General features: G+C 40.3%; 1 protein-coding gene across 5 annotated transcripts in view; it reads right to left on the bottom strand.

Annotated features, from left to right (window-relative positions):
* LOC129177742 (paired box protein Pax-7-like) overlaps positions 1–7,973 on the bottom strand; it is a 47,556-nt gene extending 39,583 nt beyond the window's left edge. The window contains exons 1-5 of one of the 5 annotated variants that reach the window (XM_054769207.1): positions 7,770–7,973; positions 7,634–7,702; positions 6,753–6,988; positions 6,500–6,644; positions 5,418–5,549 (exon numbers count right to left, since the gene is read on the bottom strand). In XM_054769207.1, coding sequence (XP_054625182.1) covers positions 5,418–5,549; positions 6,500–6,644; positions 6,753–6,988; positions 7,634–7,688 — 568 coding nt within the window. In that variant the 5' untranslated portion in view covers positions 7,689–7,702; positions 7,770–7,973. Of the gene's footprint in view, positions 1–5,417; positions 5,550–6,499; positions 6,645–6,752; positions 6,989–7,633 lie in introns of all 5 variants that reach the window. The other 4 variants (XM_054769170.1, XM_054769189.1, XM_054769179.1 and 1 more) reach the window with 4 other exon arrangements.
* Positions 7,974–14,333: the final 6,360 nt, after the last annotated feature.

Genomic DNA, 14,333 nt, shown 5'->3' with positions numbered 1-14,333 from the left:
GTGGGCTGTTAATGGGATCCCTGAGGCTGGTGACACCCCTCAAGCCCACTTTGCCTGTCTCCTCTTTGTTCCCTGCTCCTCTTTTGTTGCCCGATCAGCCTCCCATCGGGTCGCCGGACAAGATTCATGGCATTTGCCGGCCAAATGAAAGGAGGATTACGGCAGAGCTTGTGAACAGACCCTTGCAGGAGTAGATTTTCCGAAACAAGCCCTCTTCCCTCAAGCTTAGCAGCGCCCCTTTATAAATATTTGTTTTCTAAAAGACAACCCAGATAAGTCCAAAGCATGGCAAGACTGAAGGGCCATCAACAAGTGGCTCGACTAGACGCTGCTGACTGCTTTGCCAATTGGTCAATGTCTAACTATACATGGGCAAAAGGTGGACTACACCCACCAGTGAATCACAGGGCACATCCAGAGACAACCATTCCCACTCTCACTGTGGGTTCTGAACCATTAAACCATCAATGACTATGTCAAACCCTTTTGCTTAATCCTTTACAATCAATGACACCACTGGTTCTACGTTGTCACAACAAAACAAACGGCATGTTATGAGTGAATATTACCTTGTGTATATCCCGCTACACATAGCAGACACTCAATGTAGTATTTTAAACTCCTGTGTAACTGTGTAATTGCCCACTATCACCCATCTAGATGCATTTTGCATAAAGGCCCCAGTGTCCTTATTTGCCAAGAAACATTAGAGTACATCCACCAGTTCATGACCTGTGTCCTGTACATAATGTAGCTCATCATCCTGCTGGATGAGTGGGTGTTCCACTGAAACATTTAAAGTAGCGCCGCTTCTACTTCACATTGAGAGGAGCCAGTTGTGGTGGCTCGAGCATCTAGTCCGGATGCCTCCCGCTGGTAGGGTGTTCCGGGCATGCCCAGGCAGACCTAGGACACGCTGGAGGGATTATGTCTCACAGCTGGCCTGGGAATGCCTCCCTGTTCTCCCGGTGGAACTGGAAGAGGTGGCCGGAGATCGGGAAGTCTGGACTTCCCTACTGAGACCCGGGCCCGGATAAGCGGAGGAAAATAGATGGATGGAAGACACATTTTGATCATATTTACGTTTGCAAATCGAGCAACTCTGCATAAAATTTGAAATACTATATTTTTATGAAACTGAAAGTAAATGTATCTTAAAGGCTTTACATGGGGAGGTTTTAACATGTCAAAATGTAATGTGGACTCTTCCAAGCCCCAAAGCTGGCCAATATTAAGAGGGAGAATACCTTGGAAAAGTCCAACTACATTTCACAATTGTGTATTTTAAATGCCTTATTAAGCATTTGGTGTGTGTGTGCGTGAGTGTGTGTGTGTGTGTGTGTGTGTGTGTGTGTGTTTAAATGTCCCTGTTCTTTGGTGTGAGCCTGTAAGGGGGGGGGGGACAAGGGGAGGTTAATCCTAGTTCAATACACTGATGCACAGCCCAGGATGGAGCCTGTGACGATTGTGTTATCTCCAGCCAACATTTGGGTTCCCCCACAATTGCAATCCAGAAGAATAGCTGCAAGAGAGTGCATACGGAGTGGAGGAAGCGCAGATGCCCGGGGAAACGTGCTATCAATAGCTGCAATACAACGTCCCATAGCCTGCCCTGGCCACCGCGGCCACTGCATTTGTTTCACGTCTTCATGCTCAAGCAGCTGTGTTCTGGAGTCCAAATGTACACAGACTGGCCACATCATTAGGTACACCTGCATAACTCTAATAGCATCCAAGAACTGGGTCAAAATTGCTTCCTTGTCAGTGACAAGGACACTGGTCCAGATACTTGGAAATTACATTTTACAACCGAATATTTGAATACTACGTGATTGTACATCTAAAATCCAGCACCTCTGACGTTACAGAATTCCGAGTGACACCCAAATAATGCTCCAAATTGTAGCAGTTTGAACTTCTGTCATGAAGAAGATCACACTAGGCCTGACCTCATCAAATAATAAACTTTTGGCTGCATGTGTTTCGTTTTTCCCTCGGCATTTATTCCAAAAGATGAGAAATAGTCACTAAGAGTAAGGTGGCCTGTCAGTACGTCCCTCTCGAGACCTCAGCGTAACACGAGAGCTCAGTTCATCATGCATGTAAGGATTGCTTCTGGATGCGTGTGCGTTTTGCTTTTTCTTTACGTTCTTTCACTTAAAAAATGCCTGAGCGGTTCTGAAAGCTTTTATGATAGTTTGACCCTGGAAATTGGAAAAATGTCGCCGTGAGGTTGGCCAGCACCCCAGAATAGATTGCACTCGGCCTCTGGGATTCCACTGTAAATTTATTTTCATTATTATCATTTTTTTTCACTTGACTGCCTCAAACGGTATCGCATATTTGCGATTTAAATTAAAGAATTAATCATTTTATTTTTTTCATTTATATTTTTTCCTCCCATAAAACACATTTTAGTCACCTTATGCCGGGAACAATTTATAAATACGTGAAATTAAAGCACAAAATGTACATATGTGGCATGCAGTACAGCAACGTAACGTTGGAGATGGAGTTGAAGATGGCGTCTCCCTGTTTGTGTGGCTACAGCAGCATTTGGTTCGACGGTCACCTTATTGTTATAATCCAGCCTCAGAACTTTCGTCGTTTCTGGAGTTGCAACAGGCAAGCAGTATGGATGATGTAGACGCGGCTCAGAGAAACGCCTTCTCTCGCCTGCTAGCCTCCAACACTAGCCTTACAACCATGCTAAAGGCTACACCGTGACTCACTTTCCATCTGTACATCGATCATCTTACATTATCGTTTCTTTAATGCTTTTATCAAGTGTGTGAGGTGTTTTTCTGGACTGTGTCGCAAGTGAACAATGGCCGAAGGGAAGGGTTCTGGAGCTGAAGCTAATCTAATAATTACAAGAGTCACTTTTATTGCAAATGTTGATCCCGAATCGAAAGAGAATGTCAACGTCAAGCCAGTGAGGCGTATGTACTTATAGGTATATATAGCACTGTTCCTCATCCCTTCATAATGACAACTTGCGTGTGACAGACACGCATTCACTCTGTTGATGCTGTGTGTCAAAAGGTTTATGTTTAGAAAACACTTTTTGACTCCCAAAAATTGGGCTTGTATGCAAGGATGTCTTTGGACAACAAAGTATTCTTTAGATTGCTATGATGCCACGCCTTCACTGCTCACGACCCTTGGGGGACATATTTACAGTGGTGTGAAAAAGTGTTTGCCCCCTTCCTGATTTCTTATTTTTTTGCATGTTTGTTACACTTAAATGTTTCAGATCATCAAACCAATTAAAATATTAGTCAATGACAACACAACTGAACACAAAATGCATTTTTTAAATGAAACTTTTTAGTATTAAGCGAGAAAAAAAATCCAAACCCACATGGCCCTGTGTGAAAAAAGGGCTTGCCCCCCCCTGTTAAAACGTAATTTAACTGGGATTAATTGAGATCTATCAGTTTGGAAAAGGTTATAAAGCCATTTCTAAAGCTTTGGCTCCTTCTGGCGTAAAAGTAACACCGCATTTCACAAAAACATCATATCAACAGTAAAATATGGTGGTGGTAGTGTGATGATCTGGAGATGTTTTTGCTGCTTCAGGACCTGGAAGACTTGCTGTGATAAATGCAACCATAAATTCTGCTGTCTACCAAAAAATCCTGAAGGAGAATGTCCGACCATCTGTTGGTGACCTCAAGCTGAAACCAACTTGGGTTCTGCAGCAGGACAATGATCCAAAACACACCAGCAAGTCCACCTCTGAATGACTGAAGAAAAACAAAATGAAGACTTTGGAGAGGCCTAGTCAAAGTCCTGACCTGAATCCTATTGAGATGCTGTGACATGACCTTAAAAAGGCGCTTCATGCTGGAAAACCCTCCAATGTGGCTGAATGACAACAATTCTGCAAAGATGAGCGGGCCAAAATTCCTCCACAGCGCTGTAAGAGACTCACTGCAAGTTATAGCAAACGCTTGATTGCAGTTGTTGCTGCTAAGGGTGGCCCAACCAGTTATTAGGTTTAGGGGGCAATCACTTTTTCACACAGGGCCATGAAGGTTTGGCTTTTCTTTCTCCTTTAATAATAACAAGTTTCATTTAAAAACTGCATTTTGTGTTCATTTGCATTGTCATTGACTAATATTTAAATTTGTTTGATGATCTGAAACATTTAAGTGTGACACACATGCAACAAAATAAGAACTCAGTAAGGGGGCAAACACTTTTTCACACCACTGTACAGGCAATCTGGGGATTTCTATCATATGTTGTGATGCATAAACCAGTGTTTTAGTTCTCAATCCATTTCCCGGCCTTCAGGATTAATTTCTCTGGCACACATGAAAGGAACAGAACTGCACATCCTTACACACCTGACCCATGGGCCACCATAGAAAACAAGTGTTTTGTCACATGTACAGTAATAACCATTACAATAATAACATCATCCTGCACTGTTGTATTTTTTTTTCAACACTGGAGTTTGCACCACAACAAAAAGATCTAATGCATCTTTTTGGGGGAGAAATGTACGGAGCTACAAAAATGTACATTTGAAAATAAAAAAATGTATACGCGCAACAGCCTATTTGAGTGCATAAGTAAACACCGTATGCTCTTCTTCCGACAAACCATTTAAAAATTGGATTTAATATTTCAAAATGCAATCTAAACCTTAAACCCTCATGAATTTTCGCCGCGGGCTTCACACCATGAAGTGAGCTGCCCAAAGATGAAAGTGAAAAGAAATAAAAGCTCAATTTAATCTGCTTTGGAGTCCTGGAAGGGAGCATATGTGCCTGGAAGTGTAAGAGTGAGGGCTGATAGGGGATAAATATATTTCTTACTATGCCTTTGAGCTATTACATCCCTCTCCAACACAGTTGCCTATTCAACACACAACAGTTTCATTAGCAGCTGTAGTCCTACAAATCTTCCAATTATTATAAGAAAGGCCTGCGTGACACAGAGACACACACCAGGCTCATCTTTTAACATCCCCATATGTGGACTGAAGATTAGTCTATATTGTCTGTTGTCTAAATTGAGAGCAAAGCAGCACACTAAATTTTCTCTTTTTTTATTTGTACAGTAAAAACTATTCTAAATACATATTTTATCAATTAAAACCTAATCAAATGTGAATGTCATCAGAACATCGTATACTAAAATATAGTGAATAGTGTCTGTGGTGATAACTGCACTTAGAAATGTCTTTCTATCATTTTAAACAAGCAAGTGAGACAGCGGCTAACTGATATTGGCCACGTGTAGCGGAATGGAAGCTGCTCCCCGTGGGCCTGATACTTCATAAATAAGAAATAGTGTGCAGTCTGCTGGGAGAGCCAAGCTACAAAAAGGCCACTGGGGCCCAATTTGTTGTAGGAAATGATCCCGCCCCCCCCACCCCGACCCCAATTCAAAGTGTGGCCTACCTTTGTCTCTTAAGATGCCATCGATGCTGTGTTTGGTTTTCTTGTCTTCTTCCTCGTCCTTTTTAAAGCACTCCTCCTCTTCGTCGTCCTTTTTCCCAAAACGAGCTCGGAGTATTCGACTGATTGAACTCACTGCGGGCACAAGGACAGCGTTATTTATTATGATTGATTGCGCAATGATGGTACACAATGCATATTGTGCTCACAGGAGTTCATTGGTATTTTTATTGTACTTTATTTATTTTGTTTACATTTTTTTTACTTTAAACGTCTTATTCTTCATTTAATTTTGCCTGTAAATGTGGCTGCTGTAGCAAAGTCATTTCCTAAAGTAGCCTACCCATCCATCCATGATTATTATGGACAATGTGCATGAATTGTATCCCTCTTTTCTATTGTTTTCTTGTCTTTTTAACTTCACCGGCGTGTGCATTTCATCTCCGGAGAGGAGACAGCTTTGCAGGAAATTGCGACGGCGGCCACATTTGCAGACAGTACAGTATAAACAAGAATCAAAAAGCATAAAAACGTGTAAAGTAAAAAAGAAAAATGTGAAGAATAGAAATAATATATATTTAAAAAACGTAGCCTACTACGTGTATTATCGATGCTGGCATAAGCAGAGCACAAACTGAAATGTGTAAAGTGATATATACGTGGCCCCGAATATATATTTACCAAATATACTGTTTCTCATGTATAATTGACATTAAGAAGCAATAACATATTTCTTCTCAAAGCATTAATAATTGTTTTATTGGATTAATATTCTCTGCAAAAAATATTGTTATTGTTGTCATTATGAAATATATATTATCAACAATATCCATCCATCTTCCATGCGGCTTGTCTTCACTAGGGTCGCGGGTGCGCTGGAGTCTATCCCAGCTGACTTCGGGCGAGAGGCGGTGTACAACCTTGGACTGCAGCAGCAACAATAACTACTCAATAAAATAGGCCTGCTTATTATTATGCTGATGATTGTCAGGAAGGTCACATGTTGCAGTAATGTGTGCATGGAAGTTAAAGCCAATGGCGGTTGTTTTTTAGGAGTAAAGAGGTAACGAATGGAGGCATCTTACCAGAGAGTGTCTCACCTGAAGGGACGGTGCTTCTGTCACAGACGCCGTCCTTGAGTAATTTATCTCGGATTTCCCAGCTGAATATTCCCGGGCTGTCGCTCTTGTATTGTTCGATCCTTTTCTCCACGTCCGGCGTAGCGATCTGCTGCATGGAGCCCAAGGATGAAAACATCACTTTTGTTAGTCTTTTTTGTTGTTGTTGTTTGTTTGTTTTTTTTACACACATACGTGTTCATTTTTTTGTAAGGCTCACCCTGGGTTTACTGCCTCCTATAGCTCCGGGCCGGATGGAGCCGGTCTCCTGGTAGCGGCACAAGATTTTGGACACGCAGCCGTGGGAGACCCGCAGTTGGCGGGAGATGACGCACGGTCGGATGCCGTGGTGGGCCATCTCTACGATCTTGTGCCGGATGTGGTTGGGCAGAGGCCGGCCGTTGATGAAGACACCCCCCAGCTGATTGACACGTCCCTGGCCTAGAGGAGTGGACACTGCAGGACCAGGGAAACAATTTATTTCTTTGGTCCGTCCACGCTTTATTTTATTTTATTTTATTTTTTTAATTTCCTTCCAAGCATTCATATTTTTTGTATTTATCTTATTTTATTCATGTCATTTAAAGGCCTGCTTGACCTCCATTTGCAGGGATGAACTCATAGGCCGAAATCTTTCACTATTTTGACACTGCACCAACTTACTTTTGTTTAAATCTTTTTAAAATTGACATAAACAGTTCACCAAAAATGAGCTTTTTTGATATAATAAACATATTCACATAAGATATTAACATATAGCCACAGTATTCTCTTTGGAAACTCATTGCCCAGTATGTATAAATAAATCAGGAATGGCAAAGTGCGGCCCAGGGGCCATTAGTGGCCCACGACACGTTGTAGAAACAATTAAAAAAAAGAGCAAATAAAGTACAGTGTAAAAAGAAAAGGCCGAAATGCTGATACTAATAACTAATAATAGGACAAAGCACTGTCTTCAAATATCAATACAGTGTTTTTAGTCTTTTAACAAAATGTGACAAAATATATAAAAATATCAAAGTGGCCCCGTGGCCTTTGACTATTGGTGGAAAAAGTCTGGACACCCCTGAAATGAATGTTGCTGCGGTCGAGTCCACCTACCTTCCAGAGGGAAGCCGGTTCGTGGGTAGTTCTGTCCAGAGGCCGGGCGCATCATTCGCGGCACTGTTCCTGGTAAGGACGTCATTTTTAGCTCCTGTTGAAATGCTTACACGTAACAAAAAACAAAAACACACACACAATAGAAGCAAGAAACCCGTTGGGGCCCAGAGAAAGGTAGAAGCCACTTTGAGAGGTCCAGTGTTGCAGAAGACAGCGGGATGCATGCAGAATGAGCATTCAAGGGCGTGGAAAGTTGTGGTGGTGATCTACATGGGTCATGTGTCACACACGGTGTGCACGACGGGCTACTTTGCGCGGCCTTGGTGAACTTGTGGAGGGCGGGCTGGGCTGGGCGAGACCACCAATAGGGTCTTGGAGCCTCTTCTTTTTCAAGAGAAGCTCCAACAAGTTCCGGCAACCAATGGGAGGGAAGGTCTCTTTCTTTTCTCTCTCTCCTCTCTCTCTCTTTCATAACACACACACACAAACACACACACACAGACACACACACACACACACACACAGTTCTACTCCAAGCAACAACACCTAACACCATCCAAAATGTAGCCATTAACAGTTAGGGTAAAAATAGTCTGAGGAAACCTCTAAAGCGAGGCAGATTCATCATAATTACTGCATTTTATTTGACATGAAAGCAACAACCTGCCATTCGTTCTACATAGACCCATCCTGTGCACCACACCCTTAGAAAGCTTAAAATACAGCCAGTGACATTATTATACTGGGAGAAAAACACATAGCAATATTACAGTATATTGTATCTTTCATTATTACAGTCAAATATTGAAACTACAGGATCAGATTGTTGCTGTCCAATGAAAAACCCTGCCAGTTTTCAATTTTAAATGTAACGTAAATCCCCGTATTGTCCACCTAAATAACTGATTAATAGTAGTGAGTAGGCGGATCAATCCAAATATTGATAGTATGGATACCAAGAGTATTTGATACAAGCGTACAGGTGTTTATTGTCACAAATATTTGCTGCGTTGTTCATAATGGATCATTACTGACGTTGTTCTATTTATTGTTATGTTGTTTATAAACTCGGGGAATACATTCTTGGATGCATGATCGGCTTTGGGAGCAAAAAAGCCCCAAAGGATTTGAATGAGAGCCAACAGTAGTTGGAGCTTGCTTTTGTTTAGTTGTTTTTAGTTAATAAGGGAATCATTCTATTGATTTGTTGATATTGTTACACGTCCCGTGTTTTATTATGATTATAATCAATAATCAACAAGTCAATGGCAAAATCACAAAAGCAATCAATGATCGCACTTATGTGGCATCGGCTCCATACCAAAATTTGCAGTATCTCCAAAAAAACCTAATCTGTTATTTACTTATACTGTGACAAAGAGTCCCAACAAGACTTATGTGTTTAAAAAATCGAAAGCATGAAGGTTCACAAACATGAAGATAGATTTTACATTTCTGGTGCTGAAGCATTTGTGTTGGATTTTTATAAAATAGTTAACGGTCAAAATGTCTTGCTGCTCCAGCAGAAAAATTGTTATTTTTAACTGACTACATATTTAAAGCAACATTAAAAGCTGATTTTTGTATTCAATTATTTGTCTTGTTTGCATGCATATCAAAGTACATTTTTCTTCCAATATATCGCATTTGGCACAGTCCCTTTACCACGATATCGTTGCTATTGTAGGCAGCAGTACACAGCTGAAATCAGACCTCGCCATGGTTTTGGTTGGTTTATTTATTCCCCTTCCCGATTTCTTTATTTTTTTGCATGTTTGTCACACTGAAATGTTTCCCGTCATCATACAAATTGAAATATTAGTCAATGACAACGCAACTGAACACAAAATGCAGTTTTTAAAACTTTTGCAGTTTTTAAACTTTTTATTATTAAGGGAGAAAAAAAATCCAAACCCACATGGCCCTGTGTGGAAAAGTGATTGCCCCCTAAACCTAATAACTGGTTGGGCCACCCTTAGCAGCAACAACTGCAATCAAGCGTTTGTGATAACTTCCAGTGAGTCTCTTACAGCGCTGTGGAGGAATTTCGGCCCACTCATCTTTGCAGAATTGTTGTCGTTCAGTCACATTTGAGGGTTTTCCAGCATGAAGCGCCTTTTTAAGGTCATGTCACAGCATCTCAATAGGATTCAGGTCAGGACTTTGACTAGGCCACTCCAAAGTCTTCATTTTGTTTTTCTTCAGCCATTCAGAGGTGGACTTGCTGGTGTGTTTTGGATCATTGTTCTGCTGCAGAACCCAAGTTGGTTTCAGCTTGAGGTCACCAACAGATGGTCGGACATTCTCCTTCAGGATTTTTTTGGTAGACAGCAGAATTCATGATTCCATTTCTCACAGCAAGTCTTCCAGGTCCTGAAGCAGCAAAACTGCCCCAGACCATCACACTACCACCACCATATTTTACTGTTGGTAAACTTTTACACCAGAGGTAATTGGATACAAATGGGACACTTCCAAAAAGTTCAACTTCTGTCTCGTCAGACCACAGAGTATTTTCCCAAAGGTCTTGGATATCATTAAGATGTTTTCTGGCAAAATTGAGACAAGCCTTAATGTTCTTTTTGTTCACCAGTGGTTTTCATATTGGAACTCTGCCATGCAGGCCGTTTTTGCCCAGTGTCTTTGCTATGGTGGAGTATAAATAAATAAGTATTTAATCTACTTGGTGAAGAAACCCTTGGCAAGCACAGATGTCAGATGTTTCTTGTAGTTGGTCACCAGGGTTGCATTCAGGAGGGATGTTGGTCCACTCCTCTTTGCAGATAGTTTCCAAAGCCTGAAGGTTTTGATGATGTCATTTGGCAACTTGAAGTTTCACTTCCTTCTGGGGTTGTGAACGATGAACCGATGTGACCGCATATCCCTAATGACAAGTGAGAGATACGTCTGCTTCCTGGATCGATAAGAATCAGCTATAAATCCTTTGATTAATTGATTGTAGAGACGTGCACCAGGTATCGCGAGACAATTGATCTGTTGACAATGCGTCTCGTACATCACGCAAGAGCCTGGGCACAATTGTCGCGCATGCTCCGTCGATTATCATGACTGAAGACAAGAATGTATGTAAATAGTAGCGGCGCTAGCTAGTGACCGTGAAAGATTTTCAACACATCAGCAAAAAAAAAAAGACAAATCTAAAATTTGTAACGTCTTTACAAGAAAGACGGAAAACTCGACAAAAGCCATACTATGCTGAGCAGCTCTGAAGTCCACTGGAAGCACAACAAATCTTGACCAGCGAGGCCAACGGAAGCGACAGACGAGGGCTGCTGCTTACCTTCTTTGCTTTGTAACTTGTTTACTTTCAAATGTTTGCACCTTTGTTAGCTAGCTGGAGTGTTGAAAACACTATGCTCAGGCTGGAATGTTGCACGCTGACTATTACAACATTTTGAGAATGGGATTGTTACTTTTCCAAGCTAACACAGCATTTTCATTACACCCATGTGGCACATAGTGCTTTTTAATTATCTTTGCTTGGACATATTTTTGCCACTTTTGAAGAAATGTGTTATTATTTGAGGGGCTTTGCACTATTTATTTATTTATTGTTTTCAATTGGACTGAAGGCTAAGACTTATGTTTTTTTTATTGGTATATTTTATACCTTAGAGAACTTGGTAATGGTTTTGATTATGGTTTCATTTATTTTGAACATGCATACAAGTTACACAGCAATACATTGCATAGTACAATTCAAAGTTCCACATGTCCAAATCGGTGTAGAAAAAAGCAAATCTTATTTAATGCTACCCACTCTCTGTTTCACATCAATTACAATACATTTGTTCATTCCAAATGTACTCTTTGCCTATTTTAAATACAAAGGAAAATGATAAGGCAGCATAACAATGTGGTACAATAGGAGTCAAGGTATATAATCACTGTTTTATATTTTTAATTATATAACACTCGTACTAAATGTATAATAATAACTGATGAAAAGGTTAATAGGTGACAGAAACATAGTTGGATGATGAGTGAGTACAAATTGCTCATTTTAGTGCATTGTTTGAGTTCTTTACTCAATCCGTTCCACATACTGATATACTAAAGGTTTTTTTAACGTTATTCTCGCGTGTAATTGTTTTCAATTTATTTTTTCTCTCAGGTCATATTTCTCCTCTCTTTTTGAGAAGAATTGTATTACCGTTTTTGGGTAGCAGGTTATTGTTTGCTTTATGCATAACTTTAGCTGTTTGAAGGGTTACCAGGTCAGCAAATTTGAACAACTGTGATTTTAGAAATACAGTCTTTGTCACATTTCTCTCTTGTTTGAACACTCTCAAAAAAGTTCAAATCTTTGTTTGAATTTTAATGATCAACCTGCAGGTCGGACACGAGAAATTATTAAGTCACTCATGAGTATTTCACTCGTGTGGCAGTGCCCTTTCGTCCTTGCGCCTGTACTGTAGTGTTGTTGTATCCTTGTTGAAACATATCATTGCAGTCCCCCTCCTTCAAATCGAAGATTCATTCATAAGCTAGCAAGCAAGCAAGCTAGCGATGACACAGGAGACATGGCAGAGTGGCACAAAGGAGATTGATTGACAATGGTCTACAGCCAACCAGGACGCAGAAAACAATGGGCGGTGCAGGCAGAGAGAGAGGCAAGATAGAGACACTCAACTTCCCACAATGCAATTCTTTTTAAAGGGCCAGGTTCGGCCTGTGACAGCATTCACGCACTGTAAAAAAAAAATACAACAAAAAAAAAGCATTAAAAAAAATCGCGAAACAGCGACTCTGCGAAAGGTGAACCGCGATAGAGCGAGGGAGCACTGTAAAGGGTTTGTACGTTCTCTATAAGCGGCATTATGGATGATCCGAACTGATCTTTATTGGAGTACGGTTAGCGAGTGAAGTGTACTTTTATAGTTATTTTCCCCACATCTCCATACAATAAGTTACATATGTACAATAAGTAGCACCAGGGAACAGTAGAGAGTGTGGAGTGATTTTTGGTCCAGAACTAATTGTGTTTTATTCAGTACTGAGATATTTCTTGCCACTTTATGTTATATATTTTTAACGTGAGATTTCCAGCTCATACTGTCATCTATTATGACCCCCACAAATTTATTTTCGTTCACCCTGTCAATGTCCACGCCATCAATTTGTATCCTTTCTGCTATTAGCAAATAGCATTATTTTAGTTTTACTTAAGTTCAGGGATAAGCTGTTTTTATCAAACCATGTTTTTAAGATATTCAATTAATCTGTGATTTTTTTTTTATTTGTATATATTTTGAACAGTTAGATTGAACAGTTTTGGTCCCAGTGTTGACCCCTGGGGTACGCCGCACACACTTCTGTGGGAACAACACTAAAACCTTCAGCATTTCAGTATGTGGAATCAAATTATGGAACGGATTGAGTAAAGAACTCCAAAAAATGCACAAAAATGAGCGACTTTAAGAAACAATGCCAGCAGTTGATATTTAGAAAATACAAGGAAGCGTTCTGAACCACTGTGTAAATACAATGTTATGTCTAACCGCTACGACACTCACTACTAACGCTTAATTTCTTCGTGAGTACATTGTTTCTATGTTTCTGTCAAATAATAACCTTTTCATCAGTTATTATATATTTATGATTACTTATCATGATAAGTAATCATAATTTCCTCATATCTAACCACATCACATTCCTACAAGCCTCGTCTGGATCATTCAGGCACTATTTTTCTGAAGATGGGTGCGGTGTGGGAAAGACAAGTCAGGGATAAGTCAAGTCAGATAACAACATGGTTACTAATGAAATTATATATGAAAGCGTCCTATTTAGTGTAGTTAGTTAGTTTGTTTGTTTGTTAGTTTGCTGTGGTATGGAACTGCACTCCATCATACTGAGCCATATTGTAGTAGTTACAAACATTATGTATGCAATGTGTTTTCAGGTTTTTCTTTCGTAATAGGAATCCATGCAAATGTTTAGTGTTTTGCAGATGGTACAATACAAATTGGAATTCAAAGTTTAGAATTTTGAGGAGCCGCACCAAAACTGTAATTTTAGCATCAGTTCACAGCTCTTTTGAGTTACTGTATGCTAGTCAGCACAGTCTACAACGAGTATCCGGCTCATCCCTAGTAATAACATCAAATTAAAAGCACAAAATGAATACAGACCCACCAACCACCTGTGCTAGCCTGGAGTTTGTCTTTCAGAGAGAAGATGATTACGTCGCTGTTTGATGTGTGTGGTCAAAGGCAGTGTGCTAGCATGAATTAAGCTGAGGTTGTGCACCAACAAATATGCACGTTAGCATTCAAGAACATCATCCAAACTTACCTTTACGCATCCCCACATAGTATCATCATTTCAGACCACATGTGAGGGGAAAGGAAAACGGGGAAATTACAAAATAGCAGTCTATCAGCGTCTATCCGTGCAGCGTGGGAGAAAGTTAGCACACACACAGTGGTGCGTTCAAGGTCGCTGCTGGCAACAACCAAAATATTAATGTGAAAACTATGGGATTTGTAAGTGTATATTATTTTTTAAACAACACAGTGGCCCGTATTTCAAAAATTGATATGCATTTACATCAAATTTGATGTAAAACAATTAAAGCATACCATACCATACCATACGGCGAGGACAAAATTAGCGTTTCTGCGTCGGTGGCTATTTTGGATGATGACTGTCAAAAATATGATTTGAGATAAAGTCA

This window comes from Dunckerocampus dactyliophorus, chromosome 1, assembly GCF_027744805.1.
Source record: "Dunckerocampus dactyliophorus isolate RoL2022-P2 chromosome 1, RoL_Ddac_1.1, whole genome shotgun sequence".
NCBI lineage: Eukaryota > Metazoa > Chordata > Actinopteri > Syngnathiformes > Syngnathidae > Dunckerocampus > Dunckerocampus dactyliophorus.
This window is presented reverse-complemented; position numbering and strand designations above follow the sequence as displayed.